Genomic DNA, 26,086 nt, shown 5'->3' on the forward strand with positions numbered 1-26,086 from the left:
CACCATGGGTAATAGGAGGATATGTGCCTCGAACCCTAAAACCCCCACCAACAGCTTCTGGAACACTGGTCGAAATTTAGCCAAGTGGTTGCTGGTGTAAGAGCAAAGGCTGAGGATGTGGATCGCTTCAGAGGTGTTATGGGTCCTGGGGCCCAAGGCATATAATAAGGCTAAGCCAAGCAGCTTAGATGCCCCAAGGACTGCAACCTGAAAAATTTTAGCCAGGTTAACATGGCGCCATGGCAGAACCTGGTCCTGCGATGGAAATGTGGTCCTTAGTAAAACTACATAGCGTTGTGGCGAAGGGGCACAGTGGAGGAGATCTGATGGCTTGGTATGCAAACCAGTTGATTATTATAGCTGCTGGCGCAGTGTCAATCTGGATGGTGACTGATTTGCTTTCCAAGTCAACTTACAGAGAGAGCAGCTGAGTGGGCTGTGGGAGGCCAGTCTGTGCCAGTGCCATTTCTGGAAAATTTGGTTGGAAAGGATCCTTTTCACAGTTGCCCTATGCCCAGTCATGGACAGGAAAGTGGAGGAGTGATGAGCTTCATAATTTTGGACAGACTTACTGCAGGCAGTTCACTCCGCCTTGCGAAAAGGGCATCGTTGTCATGGGTATGTAACAAAACACTGTTTACAAGATGGTAATTGTTTGAAATGATATGTCCTTGGAGGGTCTTTTATGAACATGGGTGTCAACCGCTGTTGCAAAGCTTACAAGTCAGGATGGGAGGCAAATAACAGAGCTGGAGCTTGTACAGCACCTGCCGCCCTGAGAGATTGCTCAAAAGCCTGAATGGTGGGAAGGCATGGTTCAAGCAACCTTTGATTTCAGTAGATCCTACTATAGGCCTTCATCAGGGGTGTGAACTAAACTGTTTTGTGGACCAGAGCTGATGCACAAGGGACCTTGCATTGTCCATTGGCACATTGTTACCAGCATTCCTGGGAGGGACCCTAGAGTCTAGCTATCAATTCCCTACTGGTTTCAAAATGTAGCTTCTGACAGCTAAAGAACTTGTGTCGAGCTGCAGCAATGTGTATCTGATCATCTAAGTAATCAGCTAAGCTTTTCTTCAAGGAATCATAGGGCACTAAGTGCAGTTCTGCTTGGGGATGTAACTATTGAGCAGCTGGCAGATCGCAGGTCCCGTGTCCTGTGTTGGTCAAGCGGAAGGTGTGCTACTGCTGATCACCACAGATGTTGTTCACTGCAAAATGCTGCTCTAATTAGGCTATGCAGCAGGCCCAAGGTTCTATTTTCATGTCAGAGGGTTGAAGGGCATTGGCGCCAATGTGCCTGGGTGTTAACTGGGTGGTGGTTTGGGAACCGATCCCCACAGTAACCGGAGGAGGTGACTTTAAAGAGAAAACTTGTGTCAGTAGAGCGTTATTCACCTGATGCATCCTTTGGAGTGAGAGCAACACCAGATGCATAGTGTCTGTGTTCAATGGCAAGGATGCTGCTTGTTCCTGATCTACCTGGGCATGGTACACAGGTTCTAATCACTTTAAAAAAATTCTCATCGTCACTGTAGAATCTGTCTGTTTTTCCTAATTGAAAGAGAGCTTCTTTATTTTCCTTCCAAAACCCAAAAAACTCTTTGTCACAATTTATAATTACAAATTAATCTGTCTCTTCTGCAGTTCCAAACAAAATACAGCTCTTTAGAATTGGCTCCACCTACCTCTGTGGAGCCAGAACTAAACACTGAAATGTCCAACACTTGAAGACAGCTATTTTCCAATGCAGAACCCTATTAGTTGGCGTTACCATGTTGTCACCGATGGTACACTGACGAAAGCTTAACTGCGGGACTGCAAGCAATCGGTGTATGAATTGACCAGGTATTGTTGACAGGAATTCTGCAGTGATCCCTGGGTTTCCTTAAATAGCTATTCTCCAGGAAGAGAGGTGCTTCCCTCTACTAACTCATGACCACAGGCATGGTCTTGTGATGCAGCCAGCAACTTCTTGCTCTTGCCTGGCGAGGCTCCTGGTAGTCTGTAGCTCTCAGTGTGCCTCCTATCAGTCTGGGGTATACTTGAAAATCCCACGTGGCTGCAACAGACTGCACAAGCATTGCTTCCCGTGACTCATGTCTTATAGCTGCCATGCATTTTGCGGCTAGTGCCCCTGGACAGCTTAGCACATATGACATTAGTGAATAAAAATATGCAAAATATGTCAACTTACTGATTTTCCCCCCTCCCCAAAGATTTGCAATGATTCCAATTGCAAATGTGGCTGAACTAAGTTGTTTTAGGAGTTCCAAAATGTGCTTTTTCCAATTTGAATTCTCATCGATGTGGGCACATAAGAATTTTGTAGTTTCCACCCTATTTATTACTTCTTCACCATGTGTTATACTTATCATTGGTGTAGTATCCCTAGATGTGCAGAACTGATATGTTCTGTCTTTTTAAAATTGGTCTCTCTTTAAAACTGAGGATGAGACCATTCACAGAAAACCAGTCAATGATACTTTTAAGAACTTTGTTTACCATTTCATCTGTTTCTGTATGCACGTTTGGATTATTTACAGTATTAGTGCCATCTGCATAAATAACTAATTCTCCTTTTGTATATGAGACGGAAGATCATTTACATGTGTGAGGAATAATAAGAGGAGCCAAGATTGAACCTTGGGGAAGTCCATACTTGATTTGTACCCAGACAGAATTATGTTCCCAGACATACATTTTTTTTGTATGTCCATACTTGTGAATGATGGTCTGCGGGACTTTGGCCATTCACTTCCATAATAAAATGAAATACCTGCACCTGTCATTATGATGTTAATCTATTATACTGCAACCATTGTCGGTAACTCAATATACCATCTTCAGGCCTCAACTGACCCCAATTGTCTACACGGTTCCATCAGTGGCCAAAATCTATGCACTGGATTCTGCAGAATACTGTAAAATTGATGTTGTGTCTGCAACCATCAATTACCAACCCAGACCTGAAGATGGTGTATTTAGTCACCAAAACTGGTTACAATATAATAAAATAACATCATAATGATGGCTGCAGGTGTTTCATTTTATTACTGGACTACATTGGTTGGATTACTAAGTACAACTTTCTGCATTCTCTTATAAAGATATGATATTATCCATTGGTTGGCTAACCATCAGTCTCATAAAACTTCCATTTATCTAGGAGAATACTGTGACACACACAGTCAAATGCCTTTGACAGATTACAGAAAATACCAATTAGTGCTGTTTTATTATTTAATGCGTGTAAATCTGGTGAATGCACGTGCAAATGGCATTGTCAGTAGAGCAACCCTTCTGACACTGAACTGTGGTTTGCTGAAGATATTATTATTGTTAAGATGAGATACTATTCTAGAATACATCACCTTCTTAAAAATTTTGAAAAATGATGTCAGCAGTAAAACAGGTCAGTTGTTATTGTCATCTCGCTTATCACCTATTCTTAAAGATTTTGGAGTAGATGTTGAAAGTCAGAAATATCAAGGAACTGGTTCCTTTTATAACAAAATAACTTTTTTCATAAAGAACTAAACTGTTTGCTTTTTGATAGCTTTGATATAGATGTATGATGGCCAACAGGTACCAGTCAGTAGTTACGAAAACTGGTGCATCATCCCATTTTCTGGTAAAATTGAAGTTTCACAACTAGAGACATGCATTTTGTAATACGAGCAGCATATCAAAGTCATCATTCTTCTGACTGTTTTGATGCAGCCTACCACAAATTCCTATCTAGTGCCAACCTCTTTGTCTCGGAATAGCATTTGCAATCTACGTCCTCCATTATTTGCTGGATGTATTCCAATATTTGTCTTCCTCTCCAATGTTCATCCTCTACAGCTCTCTCTAGTACCATGGAAGATATTCCCTGATGTCTTAACTGATGTCCTACCATCCTTTCCCTTCTTGTCAGTGTTTTCCATATAGTCCTTTCCTCACCAATTCTATGGAGAAATTCCTCATTCCTTACATTATCAGGCCACCTAATTTTCAATACTATTTGCTTCAAATCACTTCTGTTCCAGTTTTCCCACAGTCCATGTTTTACTACCATAAAATCTTGTGTTCCAAATGTACATTCTCAGAAATTTATTCCTCAGATTAATGTCTACGTTTGATACTAGTGGACTTCTCTTGGCCAGGAATCGCCTTTTTGCCAGTGCTAGTCTCCTTTTTGCTCCATCCATCATGGGTTACTTTGCTGCCTAGGTAGGAGATATCCTTAACTTCATCTACTTTGAGATCACCAATCCTGATGTTTAGTGTCTCACTGTTCTCATTTCTGTTATTTCTCATTACTTTCATCTTTCTTCAACTTACTTTCAATCCATATCTTTACTTATTAGACTGTTGCTTTCATTCAGCAGATCCTATAATTTTTCACTTTCCCTGATGACAGCAATGTCATCAGCAAATCTTATCATTGATATCCTTTCAGCTTGAATTTTAATTCCACTCTTGAACCCTTCTTTTATTTCCGTCATTGATTTTTTGATGTATCGATTGTTGAACAGCAGGGGGAAGACTACATCCATATATTACAACCTTTTTAATCTGAGCACTTTGTACTTAGTCTCCCATTCTTATTATTTCTTCTTGGTTCCTCTACATATCGTATATTACCCATCTTTCCATATAGCTTAGTCCTGTTTTTCTCAGAATTTCAAACATCTTGCACCATTTGACATTGCACACACCTTTTCCAGGTCAACAAAGTCTATGAATGTGTCTTGATTTTTCTTTAGACTTGCTTCCATTATGAACCACAACATCAGAATTGCCTCTCTGGTGCCTTTACCTTTCCGAAAACCAAACTGGTCATCATCTAACACATCCTTAACTCTCTTTTCCATTCTTCTGTATATTATTCTTGTCAGCAACTTGGATGCATGAACTGTTAAACTGATTGTGCAATAATTCTCACACATGTTGGCTCTTGCAATCTTCGGAATTGTGTGAATGATGTTTTTCTGGAAGTCAGATGGTGTATTGCCTGACTCCTACACTATACACCAGTGTGAGTAGTCATGTTGTTGCCACTTTCCTCAATGGTTTTAGAAATTCTTATGGAATGTTATCCATCCATTCTGCCTTATTTGATTTTAAGTCTTCCAGACCTCTCTTAAATTCTGATACTTGTACTGGATTCCCTCTCTCTTCTGTTTCAACTCCTGTTTCTTCTGTCACGTCATCACACAAGTCCTTCCCCTCATAGAGATGTTTAGTGTATTCTTTCCACCTATCTTCACTCTACTCTGTATTTAACAGTGGTATTTCCATTGCACTCTTAATGTTACCACCGCTGCTTTTAATTTCAGTGAAGCTTGTTTTGACTTTCCTGTATGCTGAGTCAGTCCTTCAGACAACCATTTCATTTTTTATTTCTTCACATTTTTCATGCAGGCATTTCACCTTAGCTTCCCTGCACTTCCTATTTATTTCACTCCTAAGAGACTTGTATTTCTGTATTCCTGAATTTCCATGAACATTTTGTATTTCTTTGTGTCATCATTCAACTGAAGTATTTCTTTTGTTAACCATAGTTTTTTCACAGTTGCCTTCTTTGCACCAACTGTTTTCTTTCCAACTTCTATGATTGCTCTTTTTAGAGATGCCCATTCCTCTTCAGCTGAACCACCTACTGATCTATTCCTTATTGCAGTACCTATAGCTCTGAGAACTTCAAGCATACCTCTTCCTTTCTTAGTACTTCCACATCCAACTTCTATGCACATTGATTCTTCCTAACTAGTCTCTTAAACTTCAACCTACTCTTCATCATTATTAAACTGTGATCTGAGTCTATATCAGGTCCTCATTACACCTTAAAATTCAATATCTGATTTCAGAATTTCTACCTGACTATGATGTAATCTAACTGAAATCTTATCATATCTACCAACATTTTCCAAGTATGCCTCCTCCTCTTTTTGATTCTTGAACGGAGTATTTGCTATTACTAGCTGAAATTTATTGCAGAATGCAATTAATCTTTCTCCTCTCTCATTCCTAGTACCAAGTCCATATTCTCCCGTAGTCATTTCTTCTACTCCTTCCCCTACAACTGTATTCCAGTCCCCCATGTCTGTTAGGTTTTCATCTCCCTTTACATACTGAATTATCCATTCAATATCCTTGTATACTTTCTCTCTCTCTTCATCTTTGGCTTGCAGTGTCATCATGTATGAATTCTGTCCAAAAAATTCTGGAAATTTGTCCACAAAATTTTTCTACGCTTATCTTTTAGTTATAGTTCATAGTAGCTTATCCACATTCCTGTTTTTTATTCATTGTTAAACCTACACCAGCATTACCCCTATTTGATTTTATATTTATAACCCTGTATTCACCTGACCAGAATTTGTGTTCCTTGTGCCACCGAACTTTACTAATCCCCGCTGTAACTTTAACCTATCCATTTCCCTTTTTAAATTTTCTAACCTGCATGCCCAATTAAGGAATCTGACATATGCTCCAATCTGTAGAATGCCAATTTTATATCTCCGGATAACTATGTCCTCCTGAGTAGTCCCCACTCGGAGAACCGAATGGGGGACTATTTTACCTCCGGAATATAATCATTTAAGCACACAGTAGAGCTGCATCCCTCAGGCAAAATTACAGCAGAGTTTCCCCGTGATTCTGTTCCACATAATAATCATATTCTTTTTTGCCTTGTTTAATTAGAGTTTTCATGAAAGGAAAAAAAAGTGTGCAGTGATGTAGTCATGTTACTAAATAATAATCCTGAGTATCTCTGACCCTTTTTAAATTCTTGATTAATTTCCATTTTTATTTATTTTAGGGTGATGGAACTGCTGTTTCCCCGTGTCGATGGACTTATACTGGTCACCGTAAGTGTGTACTGGCAGTGGCACTTATAGAGTCACTACGGCTTGCTGCCTCGTGTGACTCAATCATCCATATATGGGACCCATTTATGGGAAGTGTAATTGCTCATATGAACTCACCACGCTACCCACCTGTCAATGTCCTTCAGGCTTTGCCACCACCAAGCCGTGTCCTGCTTGCAGCCACTACAGACACTACACTGCGGCTTGTTGATGCACGAACCTGTTCTTTTGTCAATGAACTGAAGGTAAATCACTTGTTCAGTTAGTGTTTAATATGTTTGTGTAGCTTAGTTTATTGACATTTTATGTAGTCATATTTCTATCATTTATTACCTATTATAACTCTGTTATAGTTACATTTTAATTATGTCACCAAAGTTTTTTGTAATAGGTGAGATATTTGGGCACAATAAATTTGTATTTTGCACAGTAGTATAAACACCAATAAGACTAAAGAGAAATTTTCTGTGTGGATGCTATGGAACTATTGTGGCTATATTTTTTCTCTGTTTTCTGTAAAACACACACACACACACACACACACACACACACACACACACACACACACACACACACACACACTGGGTGTCTCAGGAGAAATAGTAAATATTCAAATATTGTAGGAGGTGTTAATACAGAATATTTCACATAAAACATTCCATATATTATGTGTCCAATTTGTACCATTTACAGAGATATAACTGATTACTGAGATAGGTTGAAGTGAGTTGCTCTGTTGATTGTCATTTTTGTTGTAAAGTTCAAGTTGTGCCTAAGTTTGCATAATTGAATTTTTCAGTTATGATTGTGGTTATAATTTGTTGACCAATTTTACTGTATTGTTTAAGCCTGTTGCATGTATTTTTTAAGTGCTTAATATACCACTATGGTATCTGTTTGAGAGTTTTGTAATGGAAATGCTGCTGCTACATGTAGAGAATACAGTAGACAATGTCCTAATGGAAGAATACCTGGTTGAAGAGTTTTTACTCATGTTTCCACTAAACTGTCTATGAGATTGGTACAGTGTCCAGCAGTCATCTATACTTGCAAATGAACAGTGTGTGAATGAAGTATAAAAATTATTCGGTTGGTAGTAGTTTGAAAAGAGATTTAACATCAACAAAGGTATTGCGAGAAAAATGGAATGTAATCAAATTAAATCAGGTGGTACTGAGGAAATTATATTATGAAATGAGACACTAAAAGTAACAGATGAGTTTTGCTATTTAGGCAGCAAAATAAATGACATCCAAAGTAGAGGTTATAAGGGGACCTCCAGAAAGTAAAGAACATTTTGCCACACCAAGATATTCTTTAATAATAATAATAATAATAATAATAACAATGATAATAATAATACAGAAGCTGAATATACACATTCTGTCACATACTGGTCTACTTTTCCACATAGTCGCCTTTGACATTAAGGCACATGTACCCTCTTCATACCATGTGGCCACCTGCCTTTTCAACCATGTCACAGCAGCGTCCTCCAGGTCTTCATCATTTGTAAAGCATTTACCAGCAAGATGCTCTTTCACTTTTGGAAACAGGAAAAAGTTCAATGATGCCAAGTTCAGACTGTAGGAATTTCTCTTGCAATGAGGTTCGTGTCTGCTAAGCAATATAGCCATGTGCAGACATGCATTGTTGTATAAGAGAACAATTCCATGTGAGAGCTTACCTCTTCAGCAATTTTGGATAGCCTGATGAAGATGTTGATGGGTAACACATTTAGCATCACTATTGATTGTTGTGTTGTGGGACACAAAATTGATGAGTAGGACCCTTCCACTGTCACAGAATACAGAATGTGAGATCCTGCCCACTCGTTTAATGTAGGTTGCCTAGGAAGCTGTTTTCTCGGATAGCTAGACAACATTCAAGCACATCATATTAATGGAGTTTATAACAGTAAATTGAATTGACAGTACTTAACTTTGCCTCTTTACAAAGAGGTGTTGCAAACAATTGACAACATGCAAATAATCAATGTCCTTTGATATATGCAATTTCCCTGCAAGCAAATAATATAGATCACAAGTCAGAGCTAAATAGTGTGGATCAAGGCTCTTCTTCTATTGAGGCTCTTCTAGTGTATCTGAGGCTAGGTGGAGCAGCGTTTGTATTCTCTTTCTACAGGGGCTGCTCCCATCATCGTGTGGTCCTAGTCAGTGTACTATTGACTGACATCATCTCAGTGTTCTCTGCTGTTATGTTTCAGGCCAACATGCTGGCACTTGATGTTATGCTGGAACACAGAAGCCATCAGTTTGTGAATTGATGCAATTAGTTTGAACTCGTGAGGCTTCTGTGGGTATTGAGGATGATTCCTCTCCATAGACTGTTGCTTCTTTGTAGGGGCATTGTGAGGAACCTGGGTTCCATCTCCTGTAACGTTCTGGTCAATGAATGTGTTGCCGTCCCTTTTGTAATGCTCTATGAAAGCTAATGCAGCACCCATTTTCACAGCTTTCGGGTCATCTGTGAGCACGTATGGCTCCCACTGTGTGCAGATTTTGTGGTATCCTAAGTGCTGAGTGACATTTTCAAAGCACAGTTGAACGACACACTTCCTGACGTTGTCCATGCATGTTGCTGATCATGAATTGCCGATTCTCTTTAATGATACAATCCACCTTTTTGTTGTGGTGCATCTCTGATGATGGAGGATCACCCTGATTCCTCTTAGTCTTGAACATCTGTTCTCTCATTCTTAAACATTAAGCACCACTTTCAGACACTGGTTGCTTTCATTACACTTTCGCCATAAACGGTAACAAGTCTGCAGTGGGTGTCACAGGGTATAACATTTTCTGGCTGCAGAAGATGAATATCTAACACCTCACACTCTGTGGAATTCACAGTTGTCATAGCTATCTCTACACCTATCATGTGATGGGGTCTGACTTGAACCATATACAGCACCTGTCCACATAACACTGAACACCAGAAACCTATGAGGGGCTGCCACAAGACAGATGTGCGGACTGTGTGTGCAATTGTTCCTTATTTCCTGGATGGTGCTTGTAAAGTGTAGACTTGCAATAGCACAAAAAACATTTCTGAGAAAGAGGAAAATAAATTTAACCCTTGAGAGGGTATGAAGTGTGGAAATCACAAATAATATTGTTTTGTACTGTTCCATTGTTGTTTTACAGTTTCCAGCCTGTACCTATTCCTTCATAATTGCATCAGTTAACACAGTAATAGTTGTGTTGCCATACATTCAAGTGAGCAGCAGTAATATAAAATAAATAGCAACCTAGGTAAGACAAAATTGGTGATCCATGGAAGAAAATGGCCCAGATTCAGAGCTAACAGCCCAATCCCACAATGGGGCAGTTATCTACAAGGTAATTAGTAATCAAATAAGTGAGTGGCAGGGATCTAATGCAGCGGCACTGTTTAATGCTTTGAATGGTTCATTACTGTGGGGTAAAACTTGGGTGCAGCAACAAAGTGATACAGTGAAAGGCCTATTTTTTTATTGTGTAATTAAACTAAGCGTGAACTGCAATTTTGTTCATACATGTTTACCTCAGTAACATAAAGACAGCTTTTCTTTACATGTGTACAAAGTGCGCCACACGTCCCCTCATGTTGTGAAAAACCATGTGCTGCTGAAGGGTTACCTGTTATGAAGTTTTTTGTGAAGACCTTCATCTGGATTATAGTCTTGGTCAGAAATGAAACATGGATGATAAGCAGTTCAGACAAGAAGGGAATGGAAACTTCTGAAATGTGGTGCTGTAGATTAGATGGATGGATCGAATAGCTAATAAGGAGGCCCAGAGCTTAACTAGGGGGAAAAGAAATGATTTATGGTACAACTAGACTAGAAGAAGGTACTGGCCAATTGAATGCATCCTTAGACATCAAGGAAAAGTCAGTAATGGAGGGAAGTGTGGGGGGTGAAAACTGTGAAGAGAGACCTTGACAGGAACACAGTAAGTAAGTTCAAATGGACGTTGGTTGCAGTAGTAGTTATTCAGAGATGATGAGGCTTGAACAAGATGGACTAGTGTGGAGAGCTATATCACATCAGCCTTTGGACTAAAGGCCACAAAAACAACACAGAATGTAGTCCTTCAACAAACACACACAGAATTTCTACACATAATGGTGCTCCACATATAGGAATATGGTCGACATTAAGTATCATTTACAGTAATTTCAACTTCTTCAGGGAGGAGATGAAGGTAGCTGGAATCTTGTCATTACCTAATTGCAAATCTCTGAATAATTCCATTAATACTGCTTACTGGTATCAGTAACACTCATAACTCCATTGGTCATCCAATGCAAACTCACATCCTCTGTCAAGACTCATTTTCAAGAAAGTTTTTCTTATAATATGTGGTGTGGTTATGACAATCAATTGATTGGGCTTGTTGTGTTACAGCGTCATCTTACTGTGCCCGGTTAATTAGAATTTCTAAAATGAGCTTCCAGCATTATTGGAGGAGATTATTATGGCTACAAGGATGGGTATTTTGCTCCTGCACATTCTTGTCATCAAGTGACACATAATCTAAACTTAACATTCCCTGGAAAATGGGTAGGCAGAAATGACCATTTTATTGGCCACTATTGTCCCTTACCTCTTTAGATTTTTGCCTGAGGCGATAGTTGAAAGATGAAGTCTACAAAGAAAAAGTAATCACAAAAGACAAATTGATCATTCTGATTATTAACAGTGCTGCTCTCATGAAAGAACACCAATACAACCTCACAAGAGCTACATGCAGTCTCGTCAAAATTCAAATGTGGATTGAAGATGGAGCTGAAATTTGTGAAAACTAACTTTGAACTCAATCATTTGCTTTATTTGACAGCTTCTGGGAGTATTTTTGTGGATTATATTCTAACAGCTGTATCTCTGTAACCAATAAAAATTGGACATGTTATATGAAATGTTTTATTTAGATTAGTCTATATTGTTACCTCCTAAAATATTGTGTATTCCTCTTGAAGTATTATTAGTGTCACCAAATTCAGATCAGGTGGTAGCTGTTTGTGTTTCTCCTTGTTAATGATAATACTATATGAATAATAAAAATGTTGGAAGTGTTGTTAAAATCTATTCTTAAACTAGAAAATACACTTACTAAGTTTTCTGTAAATTTGTAAGAGCTGTTTCTGGTTATCACAGCATATCCTGAGGTCATGGTAATAGAACACAAATTAATACTTATTTACTGAACGAATTGGTGGAGCTGTTATGGCACCATTATCTTTCAGCTATCCAAATTTATATTTCATATGGAATCTGCAAATCTTTTTGAGCAAATCCCAGGGTAGCTCCTGTGATGAGATTGCAGCCAAATGGATGTGTGTGGTTAGTCTGCCCTGCAGCTAAAAACTTTGTCATTAAATTTAAAATTATTAACAGGCTATACAAATTCTAACATGTCAGTGCACTCAGTCATTTCTTCTTGTTTAATCTCCCTGTCATAAGGTTTTTCTTTACTCTCTCTATCCCATTAATGGAATGTATCTAAAAACAAAGATGATGAGACTTACCAAACAAAAGCGCTGGCAGGTCGATAGACACACAAACAAACACAAACATACACACAAAATTCTAGCTTTCGCAACCAACGGTTGCTTCATCAGGAAAGAGGGAAGGAGAGGGAAAGACGAAAGGATGTGGGTTTTAAGGGAGAGGGTAAGGAGTCATTCCAATCCCGGGAGTGGAAAGACTTACCTTAGGGGGAAAAAAGGACAGGTATACACTCGCACACATGCACATATCCATCCGCACATACACAGACACAAGCAGACATTTGTAAAGGCAAAGAGTTTGGGCATTGATGTCAGTCGTATCCCTGCCTACGTAGTTCAACACCTTCAACCCATTACATGCAGTCTCCCATCCTTCATCAAAGACACCAACCACTTTCTCGAACGTCTAGAATCCTTACCCAGTCTGTTACCCCCGGTAACTATCCCTGTAACCATTGATGCCACTTCCTTATACACAAATATTCCGCACGTCCAGGGCCTCGCTGCGATGGAGCACTTCCTTTCACGCCAATCACCTGCCACCCTATCTAAAACCTCTTTCCTCATTACCTTAGCCAGCTTCATCCTGATGCACAACTTCTTCACTTTTGAAGGCCAGACATACCAACAATTAAAGGGAACAGCCATGGGTACCTGGATGGCCCCCTCGTACGCCAACCTATTCATGGGTCGCTTAGAGTAAGCCTTCTTGGTTACCCAGGCCTGCAAACCCAAAGTTTGGTACAGATTTATTGATGACATCTTCATGATCTGGACTCACAGTGAAGAAGAACTCCAGAATTTCCTCTCCAACCTCAACTCCTTTGGTTCCATCAGATTCACCTGGTCCTACTCCAAATCCCATGCCACTTTTCTTGACGTTGACCTCCATCTGTCCAATGGCCAGCTTCACACGTCCATCCACATCAAACCCACCAACAAGCAACAGTACCTCCATTATGACAGCTGCCACCCATTCCACATCAAACGGTCCCTTCCCTACAGCCTAGGTCTTCGTGGCAAACGAATCTGCTCCAGTCCGGAATCCCTGAACCATTACACCAACAACCTGAAAACAGCTTTCGCATCCCGCAACTACCCTCCCGACCTGGTACAGAAGCAAATAACCAGAGCCACTTCCTCATCCCCTCAAACCCAGAACCTCCCACAGAAGAACCCCAAAAGTGCCCCACTTGTGACAGGATACTTTCCGGGACTGGATCAGACTCTGAATGTGGTTCTCCAGCAGGGATACGACTTCCTCAAATCCTGCCCTGAAATGAGATCCGTCCTTCATGAAATCCTCCCCACTCCACCAAGAGTGTCTTTCCGCCATCCATCTAACCTTCGTAACATCTTAGTTCATCCCTATGAAATCCCCAAACCACCTTCCCTACCCTCTGGCTCCTACCCTTGTAACCACCCCCGGTGTAAAACCTGTCCCATGCACCCTCCCACCACCACATACTCCAGTCCTGTAACCCGGAAGGTGTACACGATCAAAGGCAGAGCCACGTGTGAAAGCACCCACGTGATTTACCAACTGACATGCCTACACTGTGAAGCTTTCTATGTGGGAATGACCAGCAACAAACTGTCCATTCGCATGAATGGACACAGACAGACAGTGTTTGTTGGTGATGAGGATCACCCTGTGGCTAAACATGCCTTGGTGCACGGCCAGCACATCTTGGCACAGTGTTACACTGTCCGGGTTATCTGGATACTTCCCACTAACACCAACTGTCAGAACTCTGGAGATGGGAACTTGCCCTTCAGTATATCCTCTCTTCTCGTTATCCGCCAGGCCTCAACCTCCGCTAATTTCAAGTTGCCGCCGCTCATACCTCACCTGTCATTCAACAACATCTTTGCCTCTTTACTTCTGCCTCGACTGACATCTCTACCCAAACTCTTTGCCTTTACAAATGTCTGCTTGTGTCTGTGTATGTGTGGATGGATATGTGCGTGTGTGCGAGTGTATACCTGTCCTTTTTTCCCCCTAAGATAAGTCTTTCCAATTCCCGGGATTGGAATGACTCCTTACCCTCTCCCTTAAAACCCACATCCTTTCATCTTTCCCTCTCCTTCCCTCTTTCCTGATGAAGCAACCGTTGGTTGCGAAAGGTAGAATTTTGTGTGTATGTTTGTGTTTGTGTGTCTATCGACCTGCCAGATATATTTTTCCCATGTGGAATGTTTCCCTCTATTATATTCATACCATTATTGGAATGCTTGTATATAAACTGTTTCTTTAGTTGCTCCTGTTAGAATCTTAGTGTCCTTCCCATCATTTGCTAAGTCAAAGCCGTTCTTAATGTTATAGGTTCTCTAATCAAAATTCCTGTTTTGATACGTTTCAAAATTTTCTTGTATAAATGGCTGGAGGGAAACACAAAACCACACTTTGGCAAGGTGTGCCACACCAGTCAGGACATTGTGCTCTTGTCTGCCAGCAAGATCACAAGTATGCCATATGTTGTTGGCAATGCCACAAATAAACATAATAGTGAAGCATTTGAGACAGTGACAGCTGTGTCACCTATATGTCTGTCTCATTTGCCTCATGGATTATCTGTTAGATGCTTTAGAATTTCTGTTCTGTTCCTGATAGATAGAAAAGTTTCATCTGGTAGAAACGAAATTAGTCACCTTGTCATCTCCCCACTTGGAATTTCAACTCTCCAAACCAGTGATTCAAGCCTCTCCATATTATCTGATTGTAATTGGCAGATTTGCCAAAACATTCTTTTGTGAATAGATTGTGCTCTTTGACATACCACTGTGTGTAGCTACAGGTCAATACTGACAGTTTATCATCTGTTCAAGGCACTAGGAATGCTACTGCAGGCACCAGCTGCACAGAATTCGGGTATCTGGCTACTAACCTTTACTGAATGAACTAGTAGAGGTTTTACATCATGATTTAAAGGCCTCTCTCAGGTATCATGCCTTTGGACTCTGGATGAAGACCCTACTGATTGTCCTGCTTGCTCTGCAGATTGCCTTCAAAGATGACCTAAATTATCATCTATGGACACACAACCTGGAGAATTTGTTCATACCACTCCCAATAATGAAAATGAAGTATCTGGCTTTGTGCAATGGTTACACACACAGATCTGCAGGTTTTGACCTACAATAATCATGGAACATGGCACCAAGTATGCATTCATTTTTCAAGACTTGTTATAAAGTGAACATGTATCCTGTGCCATGATGCAGCCAGGTAGTTTTTACAGTCACCATATGATTGCCCCCATTAAAGTACTCACAAATGGTGAAAAGACATTTGACATTGATATGCGTGGTTTGATTGTTGCATTAAAAATAAGCCTTCATTGTAGTGTAACTGCATATCCAAGAGACTAAGAAGGATGGACATGATGTGCCACCTGCACCTGACCCTTTGAAAATGACAGCACCAGACACCTCTTCCTTAGCAGGACTGGAGCAATGATTGAGTGGTACCATATTCAGTGTGTGATATTTGTATTAATCCTACTTTCTATTGGCAGTTGAGAGAACAAGAAAAGGGGGGAGGGTGGTGACTAGGCTAACGTTCCTTGGTTTAAGAGAAGACTCTTTGAATTGGTGACAAATGAAATGTAATAGCTAAAGATTTCCTTTCTCTGTTTCTGAGTCTTAATTGTAATTTACACAATAAAGTAATATTTTAAACCCAACAGACATCTTCCTGTTACAGTTTTGCCAGTAATTAGAAAGATTATCTTGTCTCCTGCTGTCCTATATACCAGTATTGTTAATATCATTTATTCAGTTCCTTGAGATCATTTTTCCTTCATATTATCACTGAATACAGAGATGTTTATTGAATTTTTCCTTTCTTAAATGAAAATGGAAAAATTTGTAATACAGATTTGTAGTCGTAGAGGATTGTTTTTCAGGGCTATTGTCTTCTCATCACTTTCGTAAAATTTACTTGCATGTGTATTGGTCATCTTTGCAACTCAAGTTAATTACCCTGTTGTCATCTGTAACATAAATGTCCTTAATGGGAGTTATAATAGTAGAATGCAAGTTAAACTATTTTCCATCACTGCAGGTGTCACAGAGTGCAACAGGACTAATAAGATGCATTGCTGTTGGGCCTGAAGGCACATGGGTGGCTGTTGGACAGTCATCAGGATTCCTGTCTATGCTGGACATCCGCACAGGTGGCCTACTGGCCTCTTGGAAAGGTCATGACTCAGAGATACTGCAACTTATATCAGCAAATGGTGGCAACTCCATTGTTAGCTCTTCTCTGGACCAGGCAGTTTCTGTTTGGAGTGCTGTTGATGGCAGGTTCTGCTTTCCTATGAAGTGAGTATAAAGCAGTGTCTTTTATTTTTGTTTTTCTGGTCTTGCAACTTTTGTGCACTTTTGGGAGAGGTTTAATGGCTTATTGGCATGAGCATATTTAGAGACAGACAGTTCTGTATTTACTCGAATCGAAGCCACACTTTTTTCTGGTTTTTGTAATCCAAAAAACCGCCTGCGGCTTAGAATTGAGTGCAAAGCAAGCGGAAGTTCTGAAAAATGTTGGTAGGTGCCGCCACAACTAACTTCTGCCGTCGAATATATGTAGCGCTACACAGGCATGCTTTGTAGGCTCAAAGATAAATACTGGCGCCAAAACCTCTGCGTCAGTAAATAAATTTTTAAAAAAAGGTGGAAGACAAGCTTTTTTTTTTCCGACCCGAGTTTCGACCACTGCATTTTCATACATTATCCAACGAAGTAAATACAAATTCCGTATTGTTCATCTTCGAATGTAGTAGAATTTCAGTGTACTACGAAAATCCGACTGGCAAGACTGTTTGGGTTGTTTTTCAATATGGCCAACTCTACGTTCTGAATTTTTTCCTATCTGTGAGAAGAGATGGTTGCTAATAGTAACCTGATGAAATGTGAATCACAAGCAGTATTCTCTTCACCATTCACCATAAGAATAATACGAATATAAACACTTTGCCATGTGTTCTTCCGTGTTTGTTGCTATCTCATTTAAATCCTGTCTGCCTAATAAACTACGAAACTAGAGTGAGACAACAGCAAACGCGGAAGAATACACTTATCGTGTCATGTTTATATTCGTATTATTCTTAGCCTAATAGTGATACAGTCAGAAATGAACCACGGCAACTGACTAGATTTTTAAATCTAAGATGACTCTAATTTCTGTGCAGAATTTGATGTACTAAAGAAGCGGCCGCAAAGATTTTCAAACGGAGAAAAATTTTCGCCTAACTCCCGTTCAGAACATGTTCTATCATTATTATTATTGTTATTATTCTGGATTTACAATGTGAGTACATTTTTCCAGCACCTATTCTAGATTACAGTAAGTCACTAATTATTGTTATCCACTCTTCTCTATTTGTCCATAAATCTTCAGGAATGTTGTTCTTCCTCATTGCTGACTGAACTCCCTGTATCCATGTATCAGGTGGTCGTCCCCTTTTTCTTCTTCCAATTGGTACCCAGTCGATTATGCATTTTGGTAGCCTTTCCTGTTCCATTCGTCTGATGTGTCCATACCATTTAAGTTGTTTGTGCTCGATGAAATCAATAATCGAATTTTTACATTTCATCTTGTCTATGATTACTTCATTTCTTATTCTTTCTCGTCTTGATATTCTTGCTGAACGTCTCCAGAAATCCATTTCTGTGGCTAATAATTTTGAATTCAGTTGCCATTTTGTTGTCCACACTTCTGAATCATATGTAATAATGCTCCTAACTATTGTTTTAAAAATCCTTATTTTGTTATCAGTTGTTATGTGTTTGTCCCAGAGAATTCCATTCAATAAAGAGATTGTCGTCTTTCCAGAATTTATTCTTGATCTAATTTCTTTGTCCTGTTTCCCATCATTTGTAATTTTCACACCTAAATATTTATATTCCTCAGTAGCTGTTATTGTTCCCATCCCTTCTTCTAATATTAAGTTCTATCATACGCAGCCTATTATTTGGTTCTTGTTGATCATTCTCAAAGAAAGCAGCAGTGTAAGTAACAACAAATAGCAGTCTCTTGACATTGCTTCGCTAATGAGACGATTCGCCTCTTTTTAGTTGTAAGCGGCGGTAGCGCGCACAAAAGCAAGCCATGCCGCGAACGGCGACAGGCCGTAAACACGCACTATCAGAATGCGACAAACAATGCATGACACAGTACAGTGATGCATTTTCAGCTTAGAGTGACGTAAACACCTATAACAGAGAAAACGGCACTTATCAGATCAAACAAAATAAGCAATCGATTCAAACCAGACGAGGCACGTGGAAAAGGAAGGGTACCCGTATAAATACGGACGGAGCACCTGACGCATAGCAATGGCTACCTGGTAAAGCTTACGACTCGAACCAAACTACTGTAGCTGTATCGTCATTCATTCGACCTAAATTGTGTCTCATATTACAATGGACCAACTTTGTTTCGATTTGGAGGTGCGGCCTAAAACTTTTCTCTCCCCTTGAATTTCGAGTCTCAAATTTCAGGTGCGGCTTAGATTCGGGAAATCTTTTTTTCCTTTGTTTCGAGTCTCATTTTTCAGGTGCGGCTTAGATTCGAGTGCGTCTTAGATTTGAGTAAATACGGTAGCTCATTTTATATATGTTAGAACAAGAAAGGTTTTATGCATAAATATGTTCAACCATTAATCGTAGAATTTTCTTCAAGTGGTTGTAGGAACCTGTAACAATGTTTAAACTTTTGGTTGCTGTAAGCCATTGTCAGTGAACCTTTGTTCTTTCTTGAACCAATGGAACAGTCAGTTAGTACATCATTTTACGCCACTGAAATTTTGATTCTACAGAGTTTGAATGTAGTCCATGTAGAACAAGGCATAGTCTATGCCGTAGCATCTTCCTTAATTTATTTTTATCTTGCATCATGACAATATAGCTCAGCTGTCTTGATCATGGTGTTGGAATAGCTTGTTAGCTGCAAAAAAAGTAACTACACAGATAAAACAGTTTTACTTTAAACATAAAAGTAAGTTGAGAAGATTACTAATTATTGTTACTACACTGTTGATTAGCTGCCCATTGTTCATAAAAAGAGAAATTATGTTTTCAGAAGGCAGGTCACAGAAATCAAGTTCAGTTTGTAAATATGGCTGAAGCTCAAACTAATATCTGATAATTACACTGTGCACAGTCTAATTACATGCACCATGATTCTGATCATTTATCTCTTTGAGCAGTAATACAATGTTGTAATGTGGTGCTGTCTTGCTTGGTTTGTTTGGGATTTCATTAATAGTAAACAGAGACAGTCAATGGAACAATAAAAGTGCAAAGTTTCGGACTACTTTGTTTTACAGTTCCTCCCCTCAATCAGTAGAAATAGATGTTACCCTTTATAAGATCACATCGTTGTCTGTTTGTCTGTCCATCTGTTAAGACCTCTTTTCTTAGAAATGGTTTGAGGTAGCAAGCTGAAATCTATGTCAAATACTAAGGTCTATGGTCCCTTGGCAGTGTGAGAAAATTTAAGCTTCTATGTAGCTGTATTTGTGATCAGGCTCATCTGTCATCTGCTAACCACTGTGAAATGTATGGCAGAGGGTGCTTCCTATTGTACCAGTTATTAGGGTTTCTTCTCATTCCAGTCATGTAGTGAGCATAGGAAGAATGATTTGATTAAATACATCTGTGCATGCTGTAATTAGTCTAATCTTAACCTTGCAGTACCTACAGGAGCAATACATAGGGGGCTGTAGTATAGTCCTAGATTCGTCACTTAAAGCTCATTTTTGAAACTTCATAAGCAGGCTTTCTTGGGATAGTTTGCTTTTATCTTCAGACGTCTGCCAGTTCAGTCTCTTGAGCATCTCTGACATTTCTGTGGGTCAAACAAACATGTGACCATTCATGCTGCCTTCCTCTGTATACATTCAATATTCCGTGTTAATCCTATTTAATACAGGGCCCACACACTTGAGAAATGTTGTAGGATGTGTCCCATGGGTATTTTATAAGCAATCTCCTGTGTAGACTGAGTAACATCCAGAGTACACTACTAATGAACCAAAACCTGCCATTTGATTTACCTATGATTGAGCCTATATAGTCTTTCCAACCCTACAAATTGTTAAACCGAGATATTTGTATCAGTAGATGATTTCCAGCTGTGACTCATTGATGTATTCATAGGATACTAAATTTTTCCTTCTTTGTGAAGCACACAATCTTATGTTTATGAACATTTAAAGCAGTTTGCCAGTCTTTGCACCACTTTGCAATCTTCTCATGATCTAAATGATATTTATGAAGCTTTTTTCATAACTGCTTCATCTGCAAAATGTTTGAAGCTGCTACTGATATTTTAAACTTTTAGCCATAGTTCTTCTACATGCTGTTCTCTCTTTTTTCTTGTTTTCGTTACCATTTGCACTTGAGTAATAACCATGCCTCATGGTCACAGATATTAGTTTCAATGTGGACAACCTCAAAGACATCAGGTCTATTTATTGCCATTATATCTTGTATATTTCCATAATGAGTAGGCTTCCAAACTTATCTGTTCTGGTTGTTCTGAGAGAAAGCATTTAGTAATATTTTGCAGGACATCTTGTCGTGCCCACCCTTACAAAACTTTAATTTTCGCAGTTGATTATTGGATGATTAAGGTGTCCTCTGAGGATGACAATATGGTTGGGTAACATTCATGTCAATTAACTTAGATGTTTCTAAAGTTTTTGGCAACATTAGAAGGTGAGTCTGGTAGTCAATAGAAGGATCAAGTTATATGTTTATGCCCTCCCTTAATAATTAGTCTAGCCCTAACAATATCACATGCAGCTTCGATTTCTATGTTGGTGGATGTGAGTTTCTTGTGTGCTGGGGCAAATAGACCATGTCCGTTTACCATTAGCCTATCATTTGATGTACACCTAAATTTTCCCCAAAAATCTCATTGCTATCAATTTTGGGTTTTAATCAGCCTTCTGTACTTAGTATTACATGAGCTCCACTGCTTTTTAGGGGCACTTCATACTTAGGTACTTTTTTTGGAATGATTCAGCAATTAATTGTAATGATTTTAATACTCGTAGTCTGTGGTGTGCCATTGCTTTGAACCTTACACTAATACTTTTTGGTCTCCTACAGCTTTCATTATTTGGGCTGGATGGAGATTTGTCTAGTCTAAAATAACCTTATGTGCTCCACACACACAATCAACTATGTGTGTAGCAGCCTCCAGTGTGTAGTGCACACCTGCCTGATTTAGGGAAATCCTACAGTTCTCGACCCTGTAATCTAAGTCTTGGAAATTGCAGGATAGCTTTGATATCCACCCATCATTTATTTTAATCAGCATTAAGTCGAGCCCCCACTAATAATATAGAACCCCAAATCCATTATTCCCATGCATACACTTAGCTTTTAGTCATTTGTTGTCCAGAGTGCCGGTTCATGGCATCACATTAAAGTCTGAGATGACTTTTAAGCTTTGTAATTAATAAACAGTCACTTCAAATAATTTTGTGAATTTCTCTTCTATTTACAAACACTGTGGCATTGATGAACTAAATGACTTGTGAGTCAATGTTGGCACCTTCACTATACTTAGGAGTAGATTTCTCTGGCGGCAAATTAATTAAACCAACAAACACTTTTCCATTTTTTTATGACCAAGAGACAACTTATTAACACAACCCAATTTCATTTACAGTAGATTTTCAAAAATTCCTCCATTGACACGTAAACAAAGGTTACACTGTCGGATCATGTTTTGTCTTACACGGGCAAAAACCCCAGGAGTATCCTGAATTGTTCCTGCTGCTGCTACTATTCGGGCAACCAGATCCTCTTCTGATGCAACAGGAGTTGCGTAAACAAGGTTGCACGTCTCTAACCCACAAAAAAAGTCCAGAGGGGACATATCTGGGGATTGAGCAGGCCATGGTACAGGACCACCTCTGCCAATCCACGTTTCTGGGAACCGTCGCTCCAGGAATCGACGCACACAATGACTGAAATGTGCCGGCGCCCCGTCATGTTGGAACCACATGCGTTGTCTTGTAGGGAGCGAGACGTCTTCCAGCAATTCTGGCAATGCTCTGGCCAGAAAATTGTAATAATGCTTGCCATTTAATGGCCTAGGTAGCAGATACAGCCCATTTAAACAGCCCCCAACAACACCGACCCACACATTAACGAAGAATCGCACTTGATGAGCGCTAGTAATTGTGGCATGGGGGTATCTTCACTCCAAATATGCGAATTGTGCATGTTGAAGATTCCGTCATGCCCGAATGTTGCTTCATCGGTTAGCAACACAGAGGATGGACATGTAGGATGCATTTCACACTGTTCCAGATACCACTGCGAAAACTGTGCTCTGGGTGGATAATCAACTGGTTCCAGGTTGTGAACACGCTGTAAGTGAAATGGACGTAACAATTGCTCGTGAATGACTGTTCTTACATTCGTTGGATTCATCCCCATGTTACGTGCAATTGCACGAGTGCTGATTGAAGGATCCCGCTCCACATGCTGCAAGGCAGCTTCCTCAAATTGCATCGTTCTTACCGTGGTATGGCATCCCTGTCCAGGTAATCTACTAAATGACCCGGTCTCACGCAGACATTGGTACACAGCAGCAAATTTCGTATGATGCGGGATACGGCGATTGGGATATTGTTGTTGATAAACCCGCTGTGCAGCTCATCTGTTGTGGTGCGCTATGTAGTACACACCAACCATATAAGTGTACTCACTCCAGGTGTATCGGTCCATTAGTAAACAGAGACACTGCACTACTACACTGGTGGACAGCAGTTGCCTACAACTGAAGATCGTAATACGCCTTCTAACAACTGAAGAGCATAATAAGGCCTCCACCAGTTTAAATCATCCTCATAGGAAAAAATGACATTAGGGGAAAATATTTGTTTTGATGTCCCCTACAACCTCCCAGAGTTTGTCGGTTTAAATGCTTTTCAACCTGTATGCAAAAACTTTGCAGTGAATTTAAGCATACCTGCTGAATCTCACCACAGCTACCTCCCCTGCAAGTGCTGCTTCCAAACACACTGTCTCAGTATGTATTGTTTCCGATTCTTTGATGGTGCACAGACATAATGTTCTGTGGAAGTGTTCTTCATAACATTCTACCATAATATTCTAAATTTCCAAGTCTGATAGATATGTTTTATGAGACTATTCTGATGAATTCCTTCTCAGGGCGTATATAAGATCACAAGCTTTGCCACCAACTTGGCACTTGCTGTGATGCAAATTTTACACTTACTTCTCTTACAAGCAGTATCTTCTTCCAATAAAATATATTCTTCAGTTGTGATCAGGCAAGGTCTACATGGTCAATACAGTTAATAATATATTGTTACACATCACCATGAATCTCTTCCTGAACCAATAGTGCTATGTTATCATTTTAACACTTATCACATACCACCTAAGTGTGGGCTGTTTATCTGCATCGGCCATTTCCCATCTCCAAGAGTATCGTTATAAATAGTGAAAGACTTATCATCAGCTTAGTGTTTTTTATGTTCTGTGTATGCTGAACTGATATCATTCCACTGGCCCTGGTGACATGAAGAGCTAAATACTTTCTTACCTAATTTTTATTAGTTTTCCAGTACATTTATTAACTAAGTCTGATGAAATTGAGGGCATAGATTACAACCCATATATAGGATGATGCTATTGTTGGCATTATGGCTAAGCACCATATAGAACTGGGGGATCTGCCCATGGAAGAGTGTACAGTAAAACTCTCAGCTCATCTTTATGGAGATCCACAGAAATTTTCTCATGAGGGGGAAAGATCTTAAAATTGCCAGTTTTAATATAACTGATTCAGTGAGTCTGAAAATGTGTCGTGTCCGAAGAACTAGATTAGACAAGACTTACTGAAAGGATGTGAGTCACAGTAGTTATTCAGAAACGAAGAGACTTACACTGGATGCAGTAGCATCAAAACCTACATAAAACCAGTCTTTGGACTAAAGACCACAACAACAACAACAACAACAACAAGAAGCTAAAACATAAATGACTGATAGTTACCTAATTAGTGTGTTGAATTTGATTGCTTTGATACCTAAGCAGTAAACATGTTTCAGTAGTATATCCAAAGTACATATTTTTATGTTATTGATATGAATGTAGGTGTCATATGATTGAATCAAGGTATCCAGTGAGTTATGAAATAAAACTAGAAAACATATTCACCAAAAAAGTTATTCATATGCCCATCATATTAGCTTAAAACTGCAAAATTAAAATTCTGAAACAGGAAGGGACAAAGCAAAACACTTGAGAAAATTCTGTTAAATATCAAAAAAGATTGCCATATTTATTCACATAAAAGTGGAGAAACAGCGAAATACATAAAAAAATGGCATATTCAACTTTGATGCAAAACTTCACACCTGATCATGTTAATGGATTAATTGCATTAGTGTCATGTTTTCTGTTTTTTAATGTTGACTGCTATAATTAAAGTTGAACAGAATGTGTTTTGAAAGCTGCATTTCTTGGGTTGGTTAAGTAAAGAACACCCCATGGCCAGTGTATATCTAGATGAATGCGGGAAATCTCCCAAAACCCCACTCAGATGGAATAGTAGAAGAGACTTTTAACAGCCTATGAGTGAACCAAGTCAGTCCTCGCCACACCAGTTTGTCATAGTATCACACAGCCTTGCCAACTGGGCTGCAGGTTTTTTGCTCTGTGAGTGTGTGTTGGTGTTGCATCCTATAAAGTTTGAGAACATCTTAATCCCTGGAGAGGACATCTTCTCAGCTTGAAAGTTCACAGTTTTCTTTCTTCTCTTCCAGTGCAGAAAATTACTTTTTGTTTTCCTTTTCCAACTGATACATTTGGGCTCGTATATTTAGTATAGGTGTACCACACCTTCTTGGTTGTTTTCTTCAGAGTCCACTACAATATCTCTGCCATGTAAAAGAGAATGTAGACTTAGCAAGCTATTAGGGGTCTTTTTTATCCACAGTCAAATGGTAAACTATTGTTACACTGCTACCATGTGTACAGGATGGGCATATGGGCAGACGGTGGGCGTTATAAAATGAATAGAACAAAATTTAGACAAAGGCTATTTATTGGCGGAAGCATGTTAAAAAGGGGTCACATGGGCCTAGGGAGGTGAGGGTGAGCCAGAGCGTAGAGTTTGGCGGGCCATAGTTTGCAAAGCTAACGAAAGTTGTTGTCTGCCAAAACTAAGTCCACAGTGCTGCAGCACCGGGAGAAGCGGGAAGGTCTACACTGCTACAGGGCGCGTGTCCGACTTGCTAGTGAACTAGAATACAAGAGAGCGGGCCCGGAGACAGGCGACCAGGTATATTCGCCGCACCACATGGCTTCCTCCACCCTGATTGGACAGGACCAAGAAAACCGTGCAGGCGGCATGGAATTTTCCAGAGCGTTGCCTGCTAAGCGACGCCTCGGGCAGCATTACCTTGTAAGCACATGAGAGAGGTGTGTGATCAAGGTGCCCTTCCTCGGTGCTGACTTCCTGTTACCAGACTGTGGGATTAAAGAATTTACAGGCAGCTAACACTGCTGGCCGTGGCTTGGCTGCAATGGAAAAATGAAGTTACCATTTGAAAGCTCATATAATAAATTAAAATCCCCTACTGTCTGGCACATCCTTTACACATGTTTATTATGTACTGCAAATCTGTGCATCAGGCTGTTGCATCAGTTAC

At 39.7% G+C, this 26,086-nt stretch overlaps 1 protein-coding gene across 1 annotated transcript in view; it reads left to right on the forward strand.

Annotated features, from left to right (window-relative positions):
• The window catches only part of LOC126412163 (WD repeat-containing protein 81), a 300,014-nt gene that overhangs the window by 266,678 nt on the left and 7,250 nt on the right, over window positions 1-26,086 (forward strand). Inside the window, exons 25-26 of the mRNA XM_050081630.1 lie at window positions 6,818-7,111; window positions 16,444-16,703. Coding sequence (XP_049937587.1) covers window positions 6,818-7,111; window positions 16,444-16,703 — 554 coding nt within the window. The remainder of the gene's footprint in view (window positions 1-6,817; window positions 7,112-16,443; window positions 16,704-26,086) is intronic.

Source organism: Schistocerca serialis, chromosome 7 (genome assembly GCF_023864345.2).
Source record: "Schistocerca serialis cubense isolate TAMUIC-IGC-003099 chromosome 7, iqSchSeri2.2, whole genome shotgun sequence".
Taxonomy (NCBI): Eukaryota; Metazoa; Arthropoda; class Insecta; order Orthoptera; family Acrididae; genus Schistocerca; species Schistocerca serialis.